This window comes from Amphiprion ocellaris, chromosome 20, assembly GCF_022539595.1.
Source record: "Amphiprion ocellaris isolate individual 3 ecotype Okinawa chromosome 20, ASM2253959v1, whole genome shotgun sequence".
NCBI classification, from domain to species: Eukaryota; Metazoa; Chordata; class Actinopteri; family Pomacentridae; genus Amphiprion; species Amphiprion ocellaris.
In genome coordinates, this window is record NC_072785.1 from 31,821,012 (window position 1) to 31,848,646 (window position 27,635).

The window sequence follows — 27,635 nt, forward strand, 5'->3', positions numbered from 1 at the left end:
TGAGTGATTTTTATTGAATTATTTGTTCTCTACATGTCAGAAATGCAGCAACTAACAGTGAACCTAAACATGTTTGACTGACAGTTAAAGTTCTTCATATAAACCATTCACCAACATAAACGTCATCCAAACGTCCAAAATTCATCAAAAAATGACTCAGAAACTGTTAAAATGACTCAAAATGAGTCAAAAACTCTAAAATTGGTGAAGCTTCATCCACTATAACTCAAAAATTGTCCAAAATTATTTGAGCATTTTCCAGAATAAGTTGAAAAAATGACCTAAAACATGTCAGAAGCTATTTAAATGTTTAAATTACTTAATGTTGTACAAAATAAGTTTAAACTAGTTTAAAATGACCTCATCATCAGCAGCAGTTTAACAGAACGTTAACTTCCTGTTTGTGTCCTTCAGGTTCTCATCTCGTCTCCTTCCTGCTTCCTCTCCTCATCTCCTTCCTATTGGATGAAAACGCTCTTGGCTCCGCCCCCTCGGCATCCAGGTCGCTGCATGAGGCGGCGCTCAAAGACCTGATGCGACTCGGACCCCAACACCCAGCAGTGTTCAGGTAGAGTCAGTGAATTCAATTCAATTATCTTTATTGTCCCCTGAGGGAAATTTGCTTTGCAGGTGAGTAAAACAACAAACACAAAACATAGCAGCACAACTCCAAACACAATCACTATCACAAAGATTCAAGGAAAATGCTGGCAAGGACAAGTGACCACACACCACGAGGGACAACTGAAGGCAGGACCATCATTCCACATCACTACCATTCATCTTTTTCTAAGATTCAAATTTAATTGTGTGATGGCTTGGGCTACAAAAGAGTCCCTCATCCTGTTTGATTTGGCCTTTGGCACTCTAAATCTCCTGCCAGAGGCTAGGAGCTCAAACTCAGTGTGGAGAGGATGTTCAGGACACTGTGTGATGTCCTGAGCCAGTCTGAGTTCACTCTCTTCAGATATGTTGTTGACAACATATCTGTGTTCTAATGAACGCATCATTAGAACACCCAGCAGTGTTCAGGTAGGGTCAGTGAACGCATCATTAAAACACCCAGCAGTGTTCAGGTAGGGTCAGTGAACGCATCATTATAACACCCAACAGTGTTCAGGTAGGGTCAGTGAACGTGTCATTAAAACACCCAGCAGTATTCAGGTAGGGTCAGTGAACGCATCATTATAACACCCAACAGTGTTCAGGTAGGGTCAGTGAACGCATCATTAGAACACCCAGCAGTATTCAGGTAGGGTCAGTGAACGCATCATTAGAACACCCAGCAGTATTCAGGTAGGGTCAGTGAACGCATCATTAGAACACCCAGCAGTATTCAGGTAGGGTCAGTGAACGCATCATTAGAACACCCAGCAGTATTCAGGTAGGGTCAGTGAACGCATCATTAAACCTCCTGAGGTCGTTCTCTTGAATTATTTTGAGTTAGATCAATTTTTGAGTCATTTAGGAAAAACCTGTCACTTTAGGAGGTTTTCGTCATTTTGGACAGGTTTCAAGTTTTTCAGGTTCATTTTTAAATAATTTTGGACAAGTTTCAAGTAATTTTGGACAAATTTAAAGTTATTTAGGACAAATTTTCTGTTATTTCAGACATTTTTAGTCATTTGAGACAAATGTGTCATTTTAGCTGGTTTCAAGTTTTTTTTCATAGATTTTTGAGTATTTTAGAACTAATTTCAGGTCATTTTGGACAAATTATTTGCTTATTTTGAATTTTGAGGATTTTGGATATGTTACAAGTAACTCTGGACAATTTCTGAGTCCCTTTGGACAAGTTTTTACTATTTCAGATGGGATTTGTGTAATTTGGGATGTGTTTATGTAATTTTGGAAAACTTTGAGTCAATAAGGATGGATTTTCTGTCATTTTAACAAGTTTCACCTCATTTTGAACAATGTTATTAGTCTGGACACATTTTTCTCATTTCAGAGTTAAAGTTTTGAGTCATTTGGGGACATTTTTTGTGAACTTTTGGTCACTTTTTTAATTGGTTTACTTTAAACTTAAACATTTGTGACATTTCTAATAATGATCCACATTTAGTCGCTGGTTTTACCACGAAGTCAGACTCCTGGAAACAAAGCAGCAGATTAATCCGTCTGATTCGTTTATGATTCAGGTTCTTAAAGTTACATAGAGCTCTGGATTAATTAAAGTCATTTAATCTTGTTGGGATGAACAAGTTCTCCATGGGAACTCAGACGTTTAATTTGGAAGATTCATTTAAAGAAGATTCAGTAGAACTTCTGCTCTGAGCTTTTATTCTGAAGGAGAAAACAAATGTAGTAAAAATGCTTCATCATGAGTATATTCTGTGAGTTTTTAAACCTAAATGTTCATTTTTCCTCCTCAGGTCTCTGATCTCGTCATCTCCTCACCTCAAGTCTCGACTGGAAGCCGCCGTCAGAGGAAACCAGCAGAGTCTCAACGCTAAAGCTAACGGCGCTAAAGCTAGCGGCGCCAAGTCCTCGCCGAGCATCACGCTAAAAACCAACTTCCTGTGAGACGCCTGACCTCAGATCAGATCAGATCAGCACGGTGCGTTCACTGTCCGTAGGGACAAACGGTACTTTTACCTTCCGGCACCAAGCACCGTTTTTTTTTAGGCACTTTAGGGTCGAATCAGAAACTAACACGACCAATCACATCACAGAAACTAAACCGACCAATCACATCACAGAAGTTAAACCGACCAATGACATCACAGAAACTAAACCAACCAGTGACATCTCACTGCTGATTACCTGACTAGAACTGGTTTTATAAGTTTAACTTCAGCTGATCATCGATGTTTAAAGCGACTGAATCCTTCCAGATGTTTGAGTTTCACTTTAACAAATAAAAGCATCAGACTTGATCTAAACTACATCAGAAATAAAAATGTTCAAAGTTAAACCTGTAAATACATTTCAAAGCAAACAGAACTTCCTGTTGGATTCTGAAGTTTGTTTTCTTCAGCTGATTCTAAATAATTAAACTAAAACTGTCTGGAGGAAATAAATCAGTTGATGAGAAACAGGAAACAGTTTGATTCTGTTTTATCTGCATGTTTTCATCAATAATCAGTTCTTCTGTCACTAATCAATCAGATCAATCATTTAGAAAAGTTAAAGAGGCAACAGACAACTTTTCAACTTTAAATTCATTTCTGCTCAGAAAAACAGATCAAACTGAAATGAATTCTCCTCATTTTAACCAAAATAAAGAAGAAAAAGTGAGCTGAGACTCTAAAAAAAATCATTTTATTTTAAGTCCAACATCCATAAATGTTGTTGAACAATCTACAGAAAAACACTTTGTATTGAGAATAAACTACCAGGAAGATGTTCTGTCTTTAAGCAGAACCTGAGAACCTCCAGCTCTAATAAAAACCCTCCATCTGCAGTCGGCACTTCTAGAGCCACGGCTTTAAATCACATTTTTAGTCATTTAGGACACATTTTCTGTTATTTCAGGAGTCTTTCTCGTTTTTGGTTCCAATTTCTGGCTAATTTTGAACAAATTTAAAGTAAAAATCACATTTCCAGTAATTTTAAACAAGTTTCCAATTGTTTTGGACAAATTTTGAGTCTGCTTGCACAAATTCAAATGAGTTTTGAGTCATTTGCAACACATTTCAAGTCATTTTGGACAACTTTTGAGTCATTTAGGAGAAATGTTCCATTATTTCTTTTTTTTTTCATTTATTTACTTTTTTTGGCAACTATTCGGCCAAGTTTCAAGCAATTTTGAGCAAGTTTTGAGTCATTAGGTCAACATTTTATAATGCGTCATTTTGAGCAAGTAGGTTTCCAGTAATCATTCGTTTTGGGTCATTTTGAACATATTTCAGTCATTTTTTACTTATTTTGCTGAAGTTTTGTTGAATTTTGAAGGGATTTCTGAGTCATTTTGACTTTTGTTTTGTGCTTTTTTGGTCAAATTTAAAGTCATTTTGTTTATAACCCATCGACAAATACTGCTGGGATTTTTAAATGATGCTTGTAGAATTTTGATGGATCCTGATTGCTCAGATTTATGAACATGTGATAGGTTCAGGGACCATCGGAAAGTTGAAAATCTGAAGATTCTTGTATTTTTTTTTCATTTTTTGTCTGGTAAATTGTGTCATTTAGGTGATTTTTTTAAAGACAACATTCCTTTTTAAACCTGAATGTTTAGAGGATTAAACTGGTCGTAACTTTAATCCTCCAACATCAAGTTTTGTTTCCTGTTTCAGAAATGAAATCAGCCTTTATTCTCCGTGTAGATCTGAAAACAGAACAGCAGAGATGAAACTAAACTCTGTCTTTATTCTGCAGCTGTTTAATCAACATTTATTGAAGTTCAATCAGTCGTCTGTTGCTTCTTTAGTGAAACTAGAAAGGTTCACATGGAAGTTTTCTACCAGAGCAGCTGATTCTGATCAATTGATGAAAACTTTAAAGTTTGTTTCTGCTGCTTCAGTTTTAACACTAAATGTTCACATTTATATTCTGTTTGGATGAAATGAAGAGAAAGAATCAAAGAGCTTCAACTGGAATCTGATTAAAGTTAAAACTAACATGAGGACGTTTTCTTCTCCAGTTATTTATTAGAAACTGATCATTAAGTTTTCCTGGAGGAGAATCAGGCTGAAGAGAATCTGGAGAATTTTAGAAACCTAATGTCTGATTTAGTTTAGTTGTACTTTTGTGCTCAAGTTAGAAACTAAAAACAAAGAAAACTTGAATGTAACTGACATTTATTTATGTAAAAATCTTTTATTTAACTGGCTTCTCATCATATACTGAAACTTGTATCATCTATTTTCTGTGTTCTTAAACTACATCTGAAGAAAATCCAACAATTATTAAAACTTTTAAATTAAATATTATAGATAAAAACTGTGTTGGTTGAAAACAGCATCTCTGCTGCACTTTTGCTCTCAAACTGTGACATTCTTGCTGGAAATGGCACAAAATGTTCTATTAACTAGTTAAAATGCTTGTTTCATCCATAAAAAATGACAATAAAATGATCAAAAATCAATTAAAAGTAACATATTGATGGAACCACTGCAGAAAACCTTTAAAATGAGCGAAATAAAACTCAGATTTCAGCTTCTGAAGTGTCAGAAATTCAAGTTAAAGATGCTTAAAACTGGATTATTACCTGTTTCTTTTTGGATTTAATCATCCTGAAGTACATTCAGGTGTTCTGTCTTCAGAAGTGTTCTTTTGTTGCAGCGTTTTTCTGCTCTACTTGTTTAGTTTTTAGTCAGTAAATCTAAAGAGATGTTATGAAATCATCTTTAATCTCCAAACAAACTCTTCTTCCTCGCCTTCTTCTTCTCCTCCAGATGTTTGTGGATCCATGAAGTGATTTAGTTTCTTCTAAACGAGGATCAGTTTCATTCAATCTCCTCCAGAGGTTTTTAGGTTTTTCATCAGAAATAATCAACCAGTGGAAGTGTCTTCTAATGGATGAATGTCAGAAAGAGTTTATTTTTGTGTCCAGACAATTTGTTGGTTCAGTTTGTTCTGACCAATCACATGAGAGGACGACTACGGCGGCCTGAAAGGGACAAATCAGCACTTTAACAACTCAAAGCTGTAAAAAGTCAAGAATGTAAAACTGTGAATGTTCATCTTCCAGCTAGACACACACACTGTAACACACACACACTGTAACACACACACACACACACACTGTAACACACACACACACACTGTAACACACACACACTGTAACACACACACACACTGTAACACACACACACACACACTGTAACACACACACACTGTAACACACACTGTAACACACACACACACTGTAACACACACACACACTGTAACACACACACACACACACTGTAACACACACACACACTGTAACACACACACACACTATAACACACACACACACACACACTGTAACACACACACACACACACTGTAACACACACACACACTGTAACACACACACACACACACACTGTAACACACACACACACACACACTGTAACACACACACACAGTAACACACACACACTGTAACACACACACACTGTAACACACACACACTATAACACACACACACACACACTGTAACACACACACTGTAACACACACACACACACACTGTAACACACACACACACACACACACACAGTAACACACACACACACTGTAACACACACACACTGTAACACACACACACTGTAACACACACACACACTATAACACACACACACTGTAACACACACACACACTGTAACACACACACACACACACACTGTAACACACACACACAGACACACACACTGTAACACACACACACACTGTAACACACACACACTGTAACACACACACACAGACACACACACTGTAACACACACACACACACACACTGTAACACACACACACTGTAACACACACACACAGACACACACACTGTAACACACACAGACACACACACTAAAACACACACACACACAGAGGTAACACACACTGTAACACACAGACACACTGTAACACACACATTGTAACACACACACTAACACACAGACACACTGTAACACACACACACACACACACACACACACACACACACACACACTGTAACACACACACAGTAACACACACACACACAGAGGTAACACACACACTGTAACACACAGACACACTAACACACACACAGAGGTAACACACACACTGTAACACACACACACACACACTGTAACACACACATTGTAACACACACACACAGTAACACACACACACAGTAACTCACACACACTGTAACACACACACACACACACAGTAACACACACACACAGTAACACACACACACTGTAACTCACACACACAGTAACACACACACACACAGTAACACACACACACACACTGTAACACACACACACAGTAACACACACACACAGTAACACACACACACACACTGTAACACACACACACACACACTGTAACACACACACACTGTAACACACACACACACACACACACACACACTGTAACACACACACAGTAACACACACACACTGTAACACACACACACACACTGTAACACACACACACACACACCTGCTGCACCGTGTCTCACCTGTCCAGGTGTTCATTTATTAATGTTCTTTTTTCTAACAGCAGCAGAAAATCAATAAAATCAGTAAAAGGTTTAAAACTCAACAAGTGGATTCTTTGTTTGTCTTTACTGGGTTTGAATAGAATAAAATAACACTTTAGAAAAATAATACACTTTATATTGTTTGTAATGAAATAAAATAATGAAATAAATAAAATAAAATGCAGAAGTTCCTTCAATCAGATACTTGTGTGTTTCTATTTAAGGCCTCAGGTTTAAACGTACAGCAGAGGATTAGAAAGGAGTGATTTTAATATTTAAATCAGTCCAGTAAATGTTTGGAGTAAAAATGATTAAAATTTTGATTTAGATAGATTTGTGTCAAATAATATTGTACTCTCACTTAAATACATCGAAATGAGTTCAGTGTATTTACATTTTATAGAATATTTGATTTCTTAATCTCAATACTGTAGAGTCTGACCCTAAATATTATAATAATGATGTAAATTTAAATAATAATATTGTAGTGCAGAGTCATAAACTTTAATCAGCTAAACTTACATAATAAATTTCACTGCACAATCTTAACCTGAACATTCATATTATTGAGGTAAATTTACATAAATCATGATATTCTAGAGTCTTAACTGGAATATTTCTAACATTAATCTTTTTGTATTGTGCTGATAAACAACAATAACCCGACTTTCAGATAATATTTATTGTCTGTGATTGTGAGACTAAATTCCTCCACATTCTGGAACTTTCTCTGCATCCACTGTAGGAATAAATAAAAATAGAATCTGTTCATTTCCACATTATGCACATTTATTTATTCTTAATATCTCAGACTGAATGGTAGCTGGCAGTAAAAACAAACTCATCTGCTGGACTGAATTTCCCAAAATGGAAACATGGACAGAATTTAACACTCATGTATCCATGGCAACGCTAAAGTTTCTGCTTCTTACCAAAGTTCACAACACAAGTAAAGATTTTAATGTAAAACTTCAGGGATGACTGCTGACCATAAGTATTCTGATCAATACTTCATGATCAATATCAGGACAGATGTTACAACTCCAGCTGTTGCATTAGACTGCAGTTATTCACAGAGAAATTAAAACATCACATTCCTCATAAAAACTAGATGGGACTTTTATTAAATAAAGTGTTGGTGAATAAACAGTGTAAAAAGTGCAAGACTTTTTTTTGTCTGAAACATTAAATATCAGAGTGAACACATGAATGAAACATAATAGTGTGTTGTGTTTTTATCATTTTTTAATCTTATGGAAATGTTTGTCCTGGTTGAGGCTAAAGACCACTTTACTGCCTTAGATGGACAATAAGGTTTATTCTATTTTATTCTAATGTATCATTAGCATTAGCATGAGCTCCACAGTTATCTCACCATACACTGTTGTAGAGAAAAAAAACTGAAGCAAAGAACAGAGATATTAACTCAGAACTGAACTGAGAGATTAACATTCATCAGTAACAGTTCTGTGGAGGAACATTAACATAGATTTATTTATATCTGCTTATAATTAAAACAGCAGTTATCGATCCGTTATGATCGATCAGCTGTGATCTACAGGAAACTTAGCTACAGCTAACAGTTAACTAGTTTATGACACTGACTAACCTGATGTAGCATCAGCATTAGCACTAAATGAGGAAACCTCAGATTTACAGAACAATTTTAAAACATGATGTTAGAACATGTTTATATCAGAGGTTATAGTCTGATGTTAACTTACAGTAACTTCACTGCTTTATATGTGATGTTGTCCAGATGTGGAGAAGAGAACAACTAGTTACAAAAATGACTTACCTGTAGAGTTTATCTTCACTTTTGGATGCTAACGTTGTTAGCAGCAGCAGGTAAACAGCAGAAGCCGTAAATGTGGGCGGGACAGAGAGTCCCGCCCACATTTCTCAGTCTCAGTCTGACCAATCGCTGCTCTCTGGCTCTCAGTCAGTCTGACCAATCACTGCTCTCTGGCTCCGCCCTCCTGAGAATCTTGATGTCGTCACTGGCACAGCCGCAGCAGTTTGGCTCCACACTTGCTGATGACCGCTTCCGGTCTCAGAAAAGGAAAAAACTGACATTTTTCGTTTCTGTCTGTGACTGATTTTAATTTTTTTGCTATTCTAAATATAAAATGAAAATCAAAGCATTTAAAAAAAATCGTATGTCCCTTTTGAGCATGAAAAGGAAAAACACCTTGTATTTCAATTTTGATTTTTGTATTTTAAAACGAAAATCAAATAACCATTCGTCTTTTGTTTTTCAATACCCGTTTCAGAACGGAAAATCCAATTGCCAAAATATACACGGACCCAAAATATGAAATAATTTTTTTACATAATAAAATAGAATACAAAAAAAATATAGAAAATGAATTCGTAAAAGAAAACATAAAAATTGACACAAAATAATGCAAAATCTGTCAACCAAAACTAAAGAAATGTAACATTTAAATCACTATTGAATCAAGCTGTAAACAAAATAAATAGTAAATGCTAAAATAGCAGCAGACCTGAGGGCAGAAACATAAATAACATATGTTCTTTGACTTCTCCAGTGCTTTCAACACCATCCAGCCTTCTCTGCTTAGGGTAAAGCTTGAAGGAGCAGGAGTAGACTGTCACCTGGCTGCTTGGACCATCGACTACCTCACCAACAGACCACAGTACGTGAGGCTTCAGGACTGTGTGTCTGATGTGGTAGTCAGCAGCATGGAGGTCCACAGGGGACAGTCTGTCCCCCTTTCTCTTTACCCTGTACACATCGGACTTCCACTACAACTCTGGGAGCTGTCACCTCCAGAAGTTCTCCGATGATACAGCCATTGTCGGGTGTGTATCTGAAGGGGACGAGCGGGAGTACAGGATGGTCATCTCTGACTTTGTGGACTGGTGTGAGCGAAACCATCTGCAGCTCAACGCCAGTAAGACGAAGGAGATGATCGTGGACTTCCGCAGGAGGAGGACACCCCAGACTGAACCGGTGAACATCCAGGGTTTGGACATTGACATGGTGGACACATACAAATACCTGGGTGTTCACCTCAACAATAAACTGGACTGGACACACAATACAGAGGTTCTGTACAAGAAGGGCCAAAGTGGTCTCCACCTGCTGAGGAGACTGAGGTCCTTTGGAGTGTGCAGGACTCTGCTCAGGACATTCTACGACTCTGTGGTAGCGTCTGCTATTTTCTATGCAGTGGTCTGCTGGGGAGCAGGGAGCACTGAAAGGGACAGAAAGAGACTAAACAGAAGGTCAGGAGGGCTGGTTCTGTCCTGGACTGTTCCCTGGACTCCATAGAGGAGGTGGGTGAGAGGAGGATGTTGTCAAAGCTCACATCCATCATGGACAATCCCTCTCACCCACTGCATGACACTGTGGGGTCTTTAAGCAGCTCCTTCAGCAGCAGACTGAGACATCCACCCTGCAAGAAGGAACGCTATCACAGGTCCTTCATTCCATCTGCTATAAGACTGAACAACATCAGCATCACTGGCTGATGTTAACATAAACTGGACTATATCATTACCACCCCAAACCATAAAATTTGCACAGACATTCTTGCACTGCACATCTTTGCACTTTTAAACTTTATTTTTTTTAAGCCACTTTATACTACATTGTCCTACAGTGTGTCAATACTGTACCATTTCATCCTCATCTCTCACCCCTGTATATATTGTAAATATTATTACTACTGTTTTATTATTATTTTATTCATATTACTACGTCTATTGCTACATAAGCTGCTGTAACAATGTAAATTTCCCCTGGCGTGGGGAGAAATAAAGGACTTATCTTATCTTATCTTATCTTATCTTATCTTATCTTATCTTATCTTATCTTATCTTATCTTATCTTATCTTATCTTATCTTATCTTATCTTATCTTATATTTATTGACAGGAAACAGCAGAGAAATAAAACTGTAGTACATGTTGGTGACTTCATGTCAGCTCGGTTTTTTGGCTTTTATGTTGAAAATTGTTTGCTTGTAAACAGCTCTAAATTATAATGATTTTCCAAACCCTTCCAGATGTTTTAGGATATTATATTAAGGCTTCATATGAAATGTGAGACATGAATAAATGTGTTATTGTATGAAGACTTTAAAGCTTCATCACGATGTTTTACAACTACCAGCTCTTGGACGATGAACTTTTTTCCGAGCTAGAAACTGTCCATGAACGCATCAGCCTGGGTCGGCTCGGCTCTCCATTTCAGTCCGGGGTTCAGTGTTTACCGGCCCGCCGTCCACCGTGGCCTCCTTACAGCGGCTCCGAAGAAATGGGAACGCCTTGATTCAACCCCCGATATCGGCGTTCCAGACGGCTCCTCACCTCCCCCCGGACCCAGAGCACCAGAATCCAGCCGCCTGCCTAGCGTCTCTGTGCCGAAAAGAAAAGACGGTGAGTCCCGCAGCGGCGCCGGGTTCGCTCGTGGCGGGTGTCCGCTGCTGCGTCGCGGCCTCCCGGCTCTCCCGGAACTCGAGCCCCGCGGTTCGCGTTCGGAGTTCAAGGCCGCGGTTACAGTTGGCTCATAAATACGACGTTAACTGGGCATTTAAATACCGTGAAGCGTCGTAACGGTTGTTTTAACGCTCAGAGTTCGGGGTTTAATTATGTTGAAGCTGTGGTTTGTTAAAAAATGTTATTTCGGCTAAATTCGTTAGCATGGTGCTAACGGCGGCTAACCGGCTAACGTTCGCAGACCTCCGGGGTTCTCTGCCTCTAATTTAATTTTACGCCGGATAACAAACCGACGTGTATCTTTATTTGAGCTTGTGGGGTTCCTGGCTGTGTGTTTGTGATATTTCCCAGCAGTTCCAGTTTGTTTTAGCGACCTGACAACAGCGCAGTTGCTAACCAGTTAGCTCCACTTCCAGGGGACTCTCTAATGCTCAGAACTCAGCCCGACTCGACCATTAAAGCTCCGTGAACCGGCCGGACACCGAGCTGTGGGGATTAACGCCGCCAGTACCAGGCCCTGCTAGATCCTCTTATGTTGATTTGAGTCTGATGAAATAATTAGCCTCCTTACGCCCCGGTCAGATGATGAAACTCGGGGTCACACAGCCAGCTTTGGACCGGCTGATTTCGCTGCCTCCGGCCGACTTTGTGACATTGTGTGAGTTTAAAGTGACAAACAAAGGAGGTTTGTTCAAGGAGGCCTCGACAAGATGGAAAAATAAGCTCCAGAAGACTTTGATTTGCTCCCTGTGGCCCGTTTCTGTCTCTCTCTGATTATTTCATGCTGATCTAGTAGGAAAGACAGTCACAGTTCTGGAGCTTTCTGTGGTCAAACGTGAGCTTCATCCTCAGCTTGAGTCCCCAGATTACTGTCCTATAGATGTTCAGGTTATTATTTTAATGCTTGGACTTTAAATACTTCATCTGTGACTCTGAACAGACTTGTGACGAGTTCAGAGCTGCAGTGATTCATCAGCAGAAACTTGAACGTCTCTTACTAATGTTTGACTGATTGTTCAGTTTTACTGTTTTCATCCAACAAGAGGCGACGATTTAAGTCAATCATGAGAGATAACTGAGTTTATTTGGCTTCTGGAGTGTTGGTTGAACACAAGGCATTTTGAAATGTCAAAGTCAAAACAATTCGCCAATAATTTAATTAAAATCATCTGCAGATTAACAAACAATAAAAATAACTATTATTTTCAGCTCTAATCGAGTTATTAAAAGTAAAAAATAACCGACCAAAAGCATCAATCCACTTGTTATTTACTAGATAAATGTTTTTGTCTGTAAGCAATACAAGCACAATTTAGTGCAAAAACGTCCCAGTAGATGCCTTGTAGTGTTGTTCTGGTCGTCAGTTAAAGTAGTTTTTCAGTTTAAATAAGTAAATATTCCTGTATCTTCTTAAATGTGAGTATTTTCAGGTTTCTTTCCTCTTTTGTGACAGTAAATAGAGTATATCTGACTTCTTGAGTGTTGGTTGAAGAAAACAAGACATTTTGAAATGTCAAAGTCAAAACAATTCACCACTAATTTAATTAAAATTGTCTGCAGATTAACAAACAATAGAAATGACTATTATTTTCAGCTTTAATGGAGTTATTAAAAGTCGAAAATAACCGACCAAAAGCACCAAACCACTTACTATTTACTAGATTAATGTTTTTGTTTGTAAACATAATTTAGTACAGAAATGTCCCAGTAGCTATCTTGTAATATTTTTCAGCTATTAAATAATTTACCAGCTGTTCTGGTCCTTGGTTAATGTAAGTTTCCAGTTAAAAAAGTAAATTTTCTTGTCGCTTCTTAAATGTGAATAGTTTCAAGTTTCAGAAACTGAATGTAATTTTAAATCTTGTGCTTTGAGAAACATTGATTTTCACTATTTTCTGACATTTTCGAGCCCAAACAGCTGATTAAATAATTCATCTAGATGGAAATCAACAACAAAAATAACAGCAGCCAACATCATGTTCTGTTTTGTCCAATCTGTCATTTCTGATCATGTTTTTGTGTTTTTTTTTTTTATGCTTGAAAAAGAAAACTATTTCACTCTTTAGTGGAACATTTAAGAAACCAAGATAGGTAAATGTACTTCAGGATGATTAAATGTAAAAAGAAATAGGAAAAAATTTTGTTTTAAACATGTTTAACTTGAATTTCTGACACAAATCAGAGTTTTATTTCACTAAGTTTAAAGGTTTTCTGCAGTAGCTCACTCAACATGTTAGATTAAGTCATTTTTAGTCACTTTATTGTCATTTCTTCTGCCTGAAAACAATAATTTCACTTAATATAATATACTACTAATATAATACTTAATATATATCACACACTGCACAGACACTACAGTCTGCTCCGCTCAGGTCAGAGATACAGGTCACTCATTTTTAAGACCCAGAGAGCCATTTCAAGTTTCGTGCCCACATCCATCAGACCTGTGAATGACTGAGCCATTTTATTTATTTTACTACCACCTTTTTAGAATCTTTTTAATTATTATCTATGTATTCGGCACCTCGCACTTTTGTAAGGATACCATATACTTTTTTAATCTTAAATTTTTACCAGTCTTTTTATCTACTGTCTCTGATATGTTGGGTGCGTTGTGTGTTTAGTATGTTGCTTATGTTTATTATGTATGTTGTCGTGTACGTGAATTGTGTGTACAGTATACACACAGATGCTCTGGCACAAGTTCCTAAAGGAAAATAAAGTTCTTTGAATTGAATTGAAGATTCCAAATTGTACTTCAGAAGCTGAAATCTGAGTTTTATTTCACTAATTTTAAAGGTCAGCAGTCTGAAAACCCATAGATATCTAGTTTACATCCGGTTTAAATCAACATAAAATAGATTCTAGCTAAACGTTTTGACATATTTGCTTGAAAACCTTACGAATGATTCAATTCATTTCAATTTTATTTATATAGCGCCAATTACAGTCAAATTGTCTCGAGACGCTTTACAGAACCCATATGCCTGAACCCCCAGAGCAGCCAAAAGGCGACAATGATGAATTGATTAACAAAATATTCACACTAAAGTAATGATTTCTCACGTTTTCAGAGCTGAAACTTGTTAATTTGTGAAGTTTTATCGGCCAGATTTAATGTCGTCAGCCTGTAGTGTGATTTCATTATCCTCCAGTCAGCTTCCTGTTAATGACGGATTCATTTACTGAGCGTCTGTTTCATTCAGTTGCACAGTTTAGAAATAAAAAAACAAATATAGCTTGAATGTAACCAACATTTATTTATGTGCACAAATCTTTTATTTAACTATCTTCTCATCATATTTTCCAAATCGCGTTAAATTTGTATTGTCTTATTTTCTGTGTTCTCAAACTACATCTGAAGAAAATGAAACAATTATTCTTTTTTTTTTTTTTTTTTAAATAAAATATTATCAATACAAACTGTCTGTTTTAGTTGAAAACAGCATCTCTGCTGCACTTTTGCTCTCAAACTGTGACATTCTTGCTGGAAATGGCACAAAATGTTCCAATAACTTGTTAAAATGCTCGTTTCAGACATAACAAATGACTACGGTGATCAAAAATGATTTAAACTGACATTGATACAACCGCTGCAGAAAACTTTTAAAACGAGTGAAATTAAACTCTGATTTCAGCTTCTAAAGTGTCAGAAATTCAAGTTAAAGACGCTTAAAACTGAATTATTCCCTGTTTCTTGTTAGATTTCATAATCTTGAAGTACTTTCAGGTATCTTGGCATCTTAAATATTATATTAAATAGTGAAATTACTTTTTTCAGGCATAAGAAATGCTAGGAAAGTGATTAAAAATAATTTAAAACTGACATATTGATGGAACCACCACAGAAAACCTTTAAAATTAGTGAAATAAAACTTTGATTTCAGCTTCTGAAGTGTCAGAAATTCAAGTTAAAGATACTTAAAACTGAATTATTGCCTGTTTTCTTTTTACGTTTAAACATCCTGAAGTACATTTAGGTATCTTGGCTTCTTAAATATTCTATTAACTAGTTAAAATGCTCTTTTCAGGCATAAAAATGGCAATAAAGTGATGAAAAATGACTTCAAACTGACATTGATCAATCTACTGCAGAAAACCTTCAAAATTTGTCAAATAAAACTCAGATTTCAGTTTCTGAAGTGTCAGAAATTCAAGTTAAAGACACTTAAAACTGGATTATCATCTATTTCCTTTTACATTTCGTCATCCTGAAGTACATTGTGGTATCTTGATGTCTTAAATATTCTATTAATTAGTTAAAATGCTCTTTTCAGGCACAAAAAATGACAATAAAATGATCAAAAAAGACTTCAAACTAACGTATTGATCGAACCACTGCAGAAAACCTTTAAAATTAGTGAAATAAAACTCAGTTTTTAGCTTCATATCAGCACCGAGGTGTCAGAAATTCAAGTTAAATATGTTTAAAACTGAATTATCTATTTCTTTTAAGATTTAATCATCCCGAAGTACCTTTTGATTTCTTAAATGTTCTATTAACTTGGGAAATTGCTTTTTTCAGGCATAAAAAATGACTTAAAGCGACTTAAACTTTTGATGGCACCACTGCAAAAAACTTTTAAAAAAATTTTAAAATAAAACTCAGATTTCAGCTTCTAAAGTGTCAGAAATTCAAGTTAAAGATGCTTAAAACCGAATTATTGCCTGTTAGGGGTTGAAAAAAGATCCTTTTATTAACATTTTAAAAAGACAGATGAATCATTTTAGTGCACTTTAAAATAAAACTGATCCGATAGTGAATCTGCAAAAACTTCCATAATTAGGTCATTTTCAGACTTTTTCTTTTGGTTTTACAGTTTTTCTGAGACAACATCAACATTATTTCATTTTCATGTTAAAACACAACTTCTGCTGTTTTCCTTTGAAGCCTTGAAGAGTTTTGGAGTAAAAAAAAAAAAAGACTTGTGCTGTTCCAGTTTGAGTTTAAAACCCTGAGGTTGTTTTAGTCTGAACTGAAGGAAATGTTGACACACATTTTGAACTTAAAACTGGATTATTGCCTGTTTCTTTTTAGATTGAATCATCCTGAAACATTTTTTTTGCTGTCAAGGCTTCTTAAATATTTTATTAACTAGTTAAAATGCTCTTTTCAGGCACAGAAACACCCAAAAAATGATCAAATATGACATAAAACCGACACATCGATGGAACCACTACAGAAAACTTTTAAAATTAGTGAAATAAAACTGTTTCTTGTTAGGTTTCATCACTCTGAAGTACATTTTGGCATATTAAATATTATAAGTAGTGAAATTACTGTTTTCAATCATAAAAAATGACAATGATGGAAAGTGACTTACACTAACATATTGATGGAATCACTATAGAAAACCTTTAAAATTAATGAAATAAAACTCAAATTTCAGATTCTGAAGTCAGAAAGTCCAGTTAAAGATGCGTAAAACTGATTTATTTCCTGTTTCTTTTTAGATTTAATCATCCTAAAGTACATTTTGGTGTCATGGCGTCTTAAATATTCTGCTAAATAGTGAAATTACTTTTTTCTTCCATAAAAAATGTCATCTTAATGTCATATTATGTTAACTGGTTAAAATGCTCTTTTCAGGTCCAAAAAGCACCCAAAAGGTGATGAAAACTGACATATTCACTGAGCTACTGCAGAAAACCAAAAATTTATTCAGAAATTCAGGTTAAAAATGTTTGATTGGATTATTGCTTCTTTCTTTCTAGATTTAATCATCCTGAAGAACATTTTGGTATCTCAGCTACTAAAATGTTCTATTAAATAGTGAAATTCCTGAAAAAATTCCAAAGAAAACACCAAAGAAGTGATCCAGATTTACTTAAAACTAACATATTCAATCTACTGCAGAAAACCTTTAAAATTTGTCTAATAAAACTCAGATTTCAGCTTCTAAAGTGTCAGAAATTCAAGTTAAAGATGCTTAAAACTGGATTATTGATTGTTTCTTTTTAGATTTAATCATCCTGAAGCACTTTTTTGGTGTCATGGCTTCTTAAATATTCTATTAACTAGTTAAAATGCTCTTTTAGGCGTAAAAACCACCAAAAAATGATTTTAAAAAATTACTTTAAACTAACATATTGATGGAAACACTGCAGAAAACCTTTAAAATTAGTGAAATCAAACTCAGATTTCAGATTCTTGCAGAATTTTTTTGAATTTTTTTCAGACAAGAAAACAATATTTTTTGGTGCCCGTAATTGAAGACAAGAGGGTTAACATGAGGAAAAATCAGTGCAAATGTTCTTGATTTCCTTTCAGTCAGCTCAGTCCCAAGTCGCTGTGATTCCTCATCCGATAGCTGAAATAAATCCATCATCTCCGTGTTTGTGAGCTCATATCAGGTGGGAACTGGAGCTGCTGCCGCTGATTGAACTCTGATTGGTTATGAAATAATCTCTGTTGTGTTAGGGAGAAAACATTTACCGGCTTCTGTCCTCACTGAGCAGGAAAAGTGTTTTCTGTTGACCTGAATCTGGATGTAGAAAGTTGGTGATGAAAGACAAACTGACAGGGAGGAGGAAGAAGGAGGAGGAGGCGGAAGAGGAGGCGGAAGAGGTAGAGGAGGAGGAGGTGGAAGAGGAGGAGGAGTGAGAGGTAGAAGAGGAGGCCGGGACGCTGTCTGGCACATTGTGATGATTAATCTGTGATAAGAGGATCTGCATTAGTGCAGCCGGTTTATATCCAGACAGACAGAGAGACTGTCAGACGGACAGGCAGCCTTCAAATTAGGCCCTAATCAACTTAGCCTGGATCCATCCGACTCCCAGAATGCACTGCTGCAGCGGGACGCTGTGGGCTGGAAACTTGGAGCTTGTCTGCTCCCGGATTTAACGTGAACAAACCAAATCGCACGGCCGTGAACGAAGCGGTGGATTCATTTCTGTTTCCAGGATCAGCTGGTGGAATTATTCACATGACAACAACCATGACAACTAAAGCAAGCACGACGTCAACCAAACACGACAACCAAACGCGACAAGAACCAAGCACGCCGACAACAACCAGACACGACAGCAGCAACTAAATACGCCAAGAACCAAACACAAAAGCAACCAAACCAAACCTGCAACAAATAATCAACTAGCTGTCTGATCAAGATTTTCCACTGTTTTGTGATATTTTAGACCACATTCCTCCAAAATAACTAAAAAATAATCTAATATGACTTAGAAGTTTTCCAGATGATTTGGACATTGACAGATTTAATTATTCAAAGTAAGTCAAAGCTTGTCCAGTGTTGCCTGTAACCAGTCCAAGATTTACAGTTGAAGGTCGTGGACTAAACAAGATAGTTTTATTTCTATTGGGGTTTTTTCAGGGTGAAAATACAAAAACTTTCAGGTCTGAAAATGTACAAAGAAACAGGTAACCCCCTGAATTGAGCTGATTAAACTAAACAACAAACGTGACAGTGGGTTCCAAGAATTTTCCGCGAATCTCAAACATCCAGGAATCTTATCTGCTGTCTCTTTAAGATCTGCTATGTGCTGAATAGTAGTAGAATTTTTTTATTGCCCCATATAACAATTATACTGGTCAAGAAATACCCACTGCCCTTCATGCACCAGCTGTAGTATTCAGGAATTACCCGGTGCTCCGTGAAACTACCGCAGCTGTCGAGGAATTTTCTGCTGCCCCACATAAAGCCATTGTTCATCCAGGAAATAGTCACGTGCCCTGTGTAACCCAGCTGCAGTCTCACAGGAATTATACCCTGCCCTGCGTAAACCAGCTTAACTATAGACTTCAGGAATTATCCAGTTCTTTGTATGTATGAACTCAAGCGTCAAGTGTCCAGGAATTATTCTCTACCCAGTGTAGAGGACTGTAGTTGCCCAAGTATTATACACTTCCCTTCCCAGCTTAACTATAGACTTCAGGAATTATCCATGTGAGCTCAAGCTTCAGGTGTCCAGGAATTATCCTTTACCCAATATAGAGGACTTCAGTCACCCAGGAATTATTCTTTACCCAGTATAAAGGACGGCTGGAATTACCCTCTACCTAGTATAGAGGACTGCAGTCACCCAGGAATTATTCTTTACCCAGTATAAAGGACTGCAGGAATTACCCTCTACCTAGTATAGAGGACTGCAGTTGCCCAGGAATTATCCGGTGCCTGTATGAGTGACAGATGGTTATTTGTGTTTCTGTGATCAGAAATCTTCAGCAGAATGAAACTTATTTTAATGTCTCCCTCTTTCCCTGCAGGTAGAGAGACTTCATGTCCCAGAATCCCCTGTGAGAGCGACTACTGCTTCCTCCTCGGCGTTTCCTCCTTCCGTCCAGTTGGTTTGATGAGTCCCACTCAGCGACACAACTGTGAGCAGTGATTGGGCGCTGAGCCAGACCGGGCAGCCAACCGGGAGCCAGGTGAGGCTTTTATTTTGTAGGAAATGACTGTTAATCACAAATATTAACAGTAACGATCACAATTCAGACTGTGTGTTATAAAATCCAAATTCTTCAGTATTAGGAGCTGATGATAAAAGTCAGATTTTGTCTTAAACTGGTTGTCTAAATTAAAGATTCTCCATTTTTTACACACCAAGGAGAGTGTCATCTGTAGATTTAAACTGTAAGGTGATATTTATTTTTTTTAACTCGTTCAGTTCTGGATGTTTCTCAGTCAACGAAATGGTTGAATTTAAGCTCAGACTCGAATAAACTTCCAGTCAAGTCTTTTTTATCCTCTTACTGCTTTTTTATAAACAAAGACTGATGCTGAAAACATGCATGGATCTTTTGCACTGTTTTTTTTTTTATTTTTATCTAAAGTCCTAAAATGTTTTATTAAGTCATTTCAAATGTTGTTTTTAACCTTCACAGGTCTTAAATTCTGTTGTGATCACTGAAATGTGCATTAATTCCCCTTAAACATCTTGAATATTTTATTTTGACCAATTTAAATATGATTTTACATCTCCGATATATGAGGAGGAACTACAATACTGGAAAATAGTATTAAAGAGTCCTGCTTTCCCTTTGTACGCATCAAATTAATATCTGTCAGCGCAGAGTTCTGAATCAGGATTAGAGAAGTTAAAATCAGATGATGTTGTGCTTCATTTATTCAAAGTAAAAGTCAATTTGAAGTGAAATATTGTGTTTAAAACTCCCATTAGTCAGTAAATCTTTCTAAAAAGATTCAAAAGGCACTTTAAAAGAAAAACATTTTGCAAAATGAGATTTTTTTTCAATTTTTTTGTCAGTTCCACCCATTTTTTCTCATGTGAAACTTCTAAACGAGCATAGAACCACATAGCCGTTGTGACAACAATCAAACAGCTTGTCAACATTATTTTGTTTCCATTTTTGAAAGCTAAAAATAATAAGATTGAGCTTTAATAAGTAGATTTGGAGCCCAAGTTCTAATCAGTGTTCTGTCAGCAGCAGTTTAAACAGACCAAACATAAAACATACTTGTACGATTTCTGCATCACCAACCAGGTGTTTCCATGGCAACGCAGTGCATCCAGTGTGTGATTCTGTAACGGCTTCGTTCAGTGGTTTTAGTAACGTTCAGATCAGCAGGTTTACAGATAAAACATTTCCCCTCACAGAGAATCTGGATCGCTGATAAATAAACGTCAGGAAATGATTTAGTTAAAGGGAGACGCTTCTTAGAGCCGATTTAAATCTGAACTCTGAACAGAACCTGGAACAGGTTAGCTCCATGGCATCAGTTACCATGGAGATCTAGCTCCGCAGCATCAGTTACCATGGAGATCTGGCTCCGCAGCATCAGTTACCATGGAGATCTAGCTCCGCAGCATCAGTTACCATGGAGATCTAGCTTTGTAGCATCAGTTACCATGGAGGTCTTGCTCCGCAGCATCAGTTACCATGGAGATCTAGCTTTGTAGCATCAGTTACCATGGAGATCTTGCTCCGCAGCATCAGTTACCATGGAGATCTAGCTGTGTAGCATCAGTTACCATGGAGATCTTGCTCCGCAGCATCAGTTACCATGGAGATCTAGCTCCGCAGCATCAGTTACCATGGAGATCGAGTTTTGTAGCATCAGTTGCCATGGAGATCTTGCTCCGCAGCATCAGTTACCATGGAGATCTAGCTCCGCAGCATCAGTTACCATGGAGATCTTGCTCCGCAGCATCAGTTACCATGGAGATCTAGCTCCGCAGCATCAGTTACCATGGAGATCTTGCTCCGCAGCATCAGTTACCATGGAGATCCAGCTGTGCAGCATCAATTACCATGGAGATCTAGCTGTGTAGCATCAGTTGCCATGGATATCTAGCTGTGTAGCATCAGTTGCCATGGAGATCTAGCCAGGCTGAAAGAGAACCACCTTCATGATACTGAAAACTCTGACTTTAGGCTCCACATACCTGCTGACTCATTAAGCTGACTTCATAGTTGAGCCCTCAGACATACCGTTTGTATTTACAGTGTTTGAGTGTGTTCTTCTTTTGCCCCTCCAGGCAAGCCATCATGGCGGACGTGGACCCAGACACCCTGCTGGAGTGGCTGCAGATGGGTCAGGGTGACGAGCGCGACATGCAGCTCATCGCCCTGGAGCAGCTCTGCATGCTGCTGCTCATGTCTGACAACGTCGACCGCTGCTTCGAGACGTGAGTTTTTACCGTTCATGAATCAGACGTTCACCTCGCAGGTGGTAGAAGGTCAGCTGACTCTTTCTCCTCCATCAGGTGTCCTCCTCGGACGTTCCTCCCGGCGCTCTGTAAGATCTTCCTGGACGAGAGCGCTCCAGACAACGTGCTGGAGGTCACGGCCCGAGCCATCACCTACTACCTGGACGTGTCGGCCGAGTGCACCCGCAGGATCGTGGGTGTGGACGGGGCCATCAAGGCGCTGTGCAACCGGCTGGTGGTGGTGGAGCTGAACAACCGGACCAGCAGGGACCTGGCCGAGCAGTGTGTCAAGGTAGGAGGAGGTCATGTGACCCGCCGGACAGATCACATGACTGATACATCTGCAGCGGATTCTAGAGATTACTCCATAAAATCAACCAAACCTGAAAAAGCTGGTTCTGTACCTCCAGACGAGTTGATGATGTGAATGATTTGTGATCGCAGGATTGGTTTTCTGACTCCAGGCAGCTGCTAGTTATCGAACTCGAGTCACGAGTCTGTTTACGGATCGGTTTATGTCCCACTAATAAATCCTCAGAGCAGGAAGACGTGTTTACGAGGACACTTTATGACCTGACAGGACCTCATCCATCACAGATTAAAGAAGACGTCTTTGTAGGAAATAGGGCTGCAACAACGAATCGATAAAATCGATAATAATTGATTATTAAAAGCGTTGGCAACGAATTTCATTAACGATTCGTTGTGTCACGCGATTCATGCGTCACTCTCCATGTCGCGGAGCCGTTTACTTCACCTGCAGAGCTTTGTCAATGCTGGCTGACTGAAATAAAGTTTTTTTTTTTTTTAATAAATCCACCTGTAGAGCGAGTTGAACAGAGCGAGGTGGCGGCAAAGCGAAAGTAAATTCAGAGTAATTTCAACGAAACATGACCAACACGAAGAAAACGGTTAGACCGAAATCCTCAAAAGTGTGGCAGCATTTCACGCTTCACAAAACAAAAAACATGCGTAACATGCAAGCTTTACAAAAGTGATATGATGTATGGGAGCACCACGATGACGATGCAGCACCTGAAACGGAAACACGTTGGAGTCTCCGATGAGGATGAAGGAGCTCAACAGCAGGTAAGTCACTACAATATCCTACGTTTGTTCTGTTTTACAGTCAGGAAATGTAACGTTAGTCTTAGGGCTGGGCGATATGGCCTAAAAAAAAATCTCCGATTTTTTCACAAAAAATCCAGATTCACGATTTATCCGATTTTTTTTTTTTTTTATTAACCCCCTACCTAATCTCTGCACGGAGTCCAGTCTACTTTATGCAAATGAGCTGCAGCCCTCTCCAGGTAAACACACCTGATCACAGCTGGAAATGCGCTGCATGTAGCTGCTTGTCTGGTTGCAGTGCGTTTCCAGCTGTGATCAGGTGTGTTTACCTGGAGAGGGCTGCAGCTCATTTGCATAAAGTAGACTGACGTCTACTTTATGCAAATTGGATGCAGCGTGCGGAGATTCCACGCATCGTGAAACTGTCCTCAAACTTCTAAACTAGGCGTCAGTGACCTAAAACGAGGACAGATTCAGCTGCTGCACAGATTATTTCTCACCTCAAATGCTTTCAGAAATACTTTTCGCTGACGTGTTTCTTGAAATAAAAGGGAAAGTTTGCGGCCGAGCCGCTGTGTTTATCCGACTTGTCTGCAGGACTGTCCAGCTGAAAGCTCGGTCATGTGACCACGTAGCGGCCTGCTGTTGGTCAGTGCTGTCATGTGACCATGTTGTGGTCCACTAGTGACCGCCTGCCGTCCGTGTGATTTTCAGATGTGGTGCGTTGCCGTGCGGGAAAATAGCATCTAGTGGACACGTACCTTTAGATCTGCACCGCTCGCCGCCATGTTGTTTGTGTATCAAGCGCGGGGGGGAGGGGGGCGCACTCTGAACTACGGGAGCCCAGCGGGAAGGCGTTGGTGGCGGATGTTGATGAGAAAATCGATTTTCATTAAAACAAATCCACATTAAGTATAAAGTTGAATTAATCGATAAAATCGATTTATCGCCCAGCCCTAGTTAGTCTCTCTACTAGCTCTCCTGATGCTAGCGTTTGTTAGCTGATTAATGACAGTGATAGGGCATGTGTGTGTGTGGGTGTGTGTGTGTCTGCGTGTGAGCGCGCGTGCATGAACCTGTTTATTTCACTTTAATCAGCTTAAGCAGGGTTTGAATATGCTTTATAAATAAACGTAACTTGCCCACAATGGTGATAATAATTTAAAGATTAAGCCTCAAGTTTTCAATTCTCAATTTTCTGACAGTCTGAGTGAAGACACTGGTCTGTGTTGGAGTGAGGCAGGATGAACTGCATTTAGACTGGGGTTAAAGTAACTTATTTAGTATTTTTTATGGTGCGTGTCCTATCTATCTATCTGTCTATCTATCTATCTATCTATCTATCTATCTATCTATCTATGTGTGTGTGTGTGTGTGTGTGTGCGTGCGTACTTTGTGTTTTGCTCTTTGGACTACTTACATGCCTTAACCTAATACTGCAAATAAAACAAGATAATTACTGAGTTGTTGTAAATTGTGCTATAATACATACTCACACTATCTTTCTCATTTCATGAACAGCAAACAATGACAGGCTTCATGATTAGCAAGACATCATGTCCACCACAGCAAGCATCTGTCCTGACTGAGAGCATCCTCAACATGATGGTCACTGGCATGAGGCTTCTGTCGATGGTTGAAGACGAAGGCTTCACTGCAATGATCTTATTTGCTCTGTCAGTCCAAATCTTCTCTTTCTGAATAAAGCGGCTGAAATTAAAAATGTGTTGTTTTTTTTTATCCGATTCATTGATTAATTGAAAAAATAATCGGCCGATTAATCAATTATTAAAATAATCGTTAGTTGCAGCCCTAGTAGGAAAGTCAGAGTTCAGCAGAAACCTGGAAAGAAAAACACACTACCCGGTTACTACAGAATAAGAAACAAGAAGTTTAAATCAAGAATCTGCTTCTTGGTCCACAAAACACAAAAATGTTTTCTTTTATTTATCTTCTGGTGATTCTTTTGTTGGCAAAGACTGAAAACATTCTCAAGCTACTTGGTCCTAAAAACATCTTAAATTAGCAGACTTCTTTTAGAATTTGAAGCCAGAAAAAAAAAGTTCAAATTAAATACTGAACAAGTACAGTAATTTATTAGATATTTAATAAACGTTTAATTGGTATATTCTTAGAAATTTAAACAAATAGCAGGATGACGTCTGATACAGATGCTGTAAATTGTCTTCATTTTCTTCACGGCTGCAGGTTTTTGTTTAGTTTTTTAGTTGTGTTCACTGTGAAGTCTTCAGTGACTCACCTGTGGGTCACAATCACCTGACTGCTGGTCACAGGTGAGTCACTGAAGACTTCACAGCTGCACCGAGAACTCCAATATTTTTAGCTTGTTCCCAAATCTGTCTACTGGAAACCATTTATTTTTGTTCTTCTTTTTTTTTTTTTTTTTTTTTTTTTTAAAAAAAAAAAACAAAAAACAAAAAAACCTGTTTCAGTAAAATATCAGAATTTAAAGCTTTATTTTGGTCGATTTTCTAAACAAAAGACCTAAAGATGATTCTGCTTTTACAGTTTTTAGCTCATAAATGGTAACATTTTGGTGTTTTCTTAAAAACACTAAGTTGGTTTTGGGTTTCAGGAAGAATTTAACTGATTATTATCTACAGTGTTTAATGTGTTCCTCCATCATACCAGTCTAATCAGTGATAAACTAAACAGTTGGCGGTTTTTATTTCCTATTTTTCTGCACTTCCCCGGTCGACACGCTGCATTTCCTCAAAGACCGGAGCCTTTATTCACCTCAACTCTAGGTCTTTATGAGGATTTTTATGATGCTTTTATCTAAAGAGAGTAAAGTTATTTTACTACAAAGACTGGTTTTATTATGCTCCAGTAAAGTCACTCCTTTATGCTTTAACACTTCAGTAAAGACTTTAGAGGAAGCAGTTTGATTCCCAGTTTGTCTTTATGAGCAGCACCCAGTCACTAATCTAACAGGAAGTTGAACAAAACGCCAAAATAAAACCTCCAGTGAAACAAACACAGATGAACAATATTTCAGATTAAATCCACAAGCTAACCTCAGAACCTCTAACATTTGGGATGCAGATATTTCAAAATAAAAGATTTTCCCCCACAAATTAAAGCCCTTTATTTCCTGACATGGCTTTTATTGTGACTTATTAGCAGACAGATTTTATCCAGATTGTTTTTCCTCTGACTGCTGTTAGTTGGGGGTGTTTATAGACAATCACCACAGACCTGGATTTTAATTGAAGGAAATACGGTATCAATAAATTCTGATTTAATTAACGGAACCTGTAATCAGGCTGATTAAAAATAATGACAGTGGAGCTTCCAGCTGCTGCAGCAACAGAACTGAAGGTGTTTCTAAAAGACTGAACAAAAACCTGCAGCTGTGAATAAAATAAAGACCGTTTACTGCATCTGTTTTCTTCTGTTTGGACATCAGACGTCCTCCTGCTCTTCGTTTACATTTCTCAGAATAAACCAGTTAAAAGTTTATTAAATTAACCGTGTTCTGAAGTTCCAGAAATAATCTCAGACTTATAGATTCATCATAAAAATAAAGCTTTTAAATAAAGCTTTCTCTTTAAAATCACCTGTGACCAGCAGTCGGGTGACAAATATTCAGGTGAACTGCAGGTGAGAGGAGACAGGTGTGGAATAAAATTAAAGTGTAAATAGTTAAATATTTACAACTTGTGGATTTGAAATTATCATTATTGTTTTTCTTTACATTTTCACTCATAATAAATTATTGTACTTGTTCAATATTTAATTTTAAGTTATTTTTTTGTATTTACCCTTTTGCATTTTCCTTCTATTTCTAACCATTTTATAAACGTAAAATACTTCCCCAGTTAATTAAACTGGTAAAAATATATCTAAATTTTTTTTTACTTAGTATTTATCATCGTCAGTCTCTTTGGGGCACCCCTCCAGTTCCTTTTTACCCCTCAAAATCTGCCTTATTTATCAGTTTTATAGCCTTGATGTTGACCTAAAAACACTTGGAATGAAAGACTTGGGGCCTGAAACCTTTAGTCTGGTTCTGTTCAGGACTTCCAGATGGTTACTGAGCATTTCCTGGTTAGAGGAGCCTCTGTTTGTTTGGTTCCAGTGAGTTCAGGGTGTCTCCTGGTCTGCTGCTCCGTCATTACGCTGGACTGGGAGGCAGATGACTGCAGCTGATACTGATCTCCTGTTTGGACTGGTTTTGTTTTAGTTCTGGACCGGAGCCACCACCACAGGCAGGAGATCACAACCATGTGGTGCCTTATTAATAGACTCCCAGGACAGTCGGGTTCTTTATTCAGCTTCAGAGGCAGAAAGATGCTCTTTATCTGTTGGATTCTGATTCGATT

At 37.9% G+C, this 27,635-nt stretch overlaps 2 protein-coding genes across 16 annotated transcripts in view; both read left to right on the plus strand.

Annotated features, from left to right (window-relative positions):
- The window catches only part of heatr5a (HEAT repeat containing 5a), a 58,444-nt gene extending 47,515 nt beyond the window's left edge, over positions 1 to 10,929 (plus strand). For 10 of the 12 annotated variants that reach the window (XM_055005627.1, XM_055005631.1, XM_055005634.1 and 7 more), the window contains 2 exons: positions 415 to 568; positions 2,376 to 7,188. In XM_055005627.1, coding sequence (XP_054861602.1) covers positions 415 to 568; positions 2,376 to 2,526 — 305 coding nt within the window. In that variant the 3' untranslated portion in view covers positions 2,527 to 7,188. Of the gene's footprint in view, positions 1 to 414; positions 569 to 2,375; positions 7,189 to 9,675 lie in introns of those variants that run through there. The other 2 variants (XM_055005629.1, XM_055005628.1) reach the window with 2 other exon arrangements.
- A 407-nt stretch (positions 10,930 to 11,336) lies between these two features.
- The window catches only part of hectd1 (HECT domain containing 1), a 59,592-nt gene continuing 43,293 nt past the window's right edge, over positions 11,337 to 27,635 (plus strand). For all 4 annotated transcript variants that reach the window (XM_055005623.1, XM_055005626.1, XM_055005625.1 and 1 more), the window contains exons 1-4: positions 11,337 to 11,529; positions 19,814 to 19,975; positions 22,048 to 22,197; positions 22,276 to 22,510. In XM_055005623.1, the coding sequence (XP_054861598.1) occupies positions 22,058 to 22,197; positions 22,276 to 22,510 (375 nt within the window). In that variant the 5' untranslated portion in view covers positions 11,337 to 11,529; positions 19,814 to 19,975; positions 22,048 to 22,057. The remainder of the gene's footprint in view (positions 11,530 to 19,813; positions 19,976 to 22,047; positions 22,198 to 22,275; positions 22,511 to 27,635) is intronic.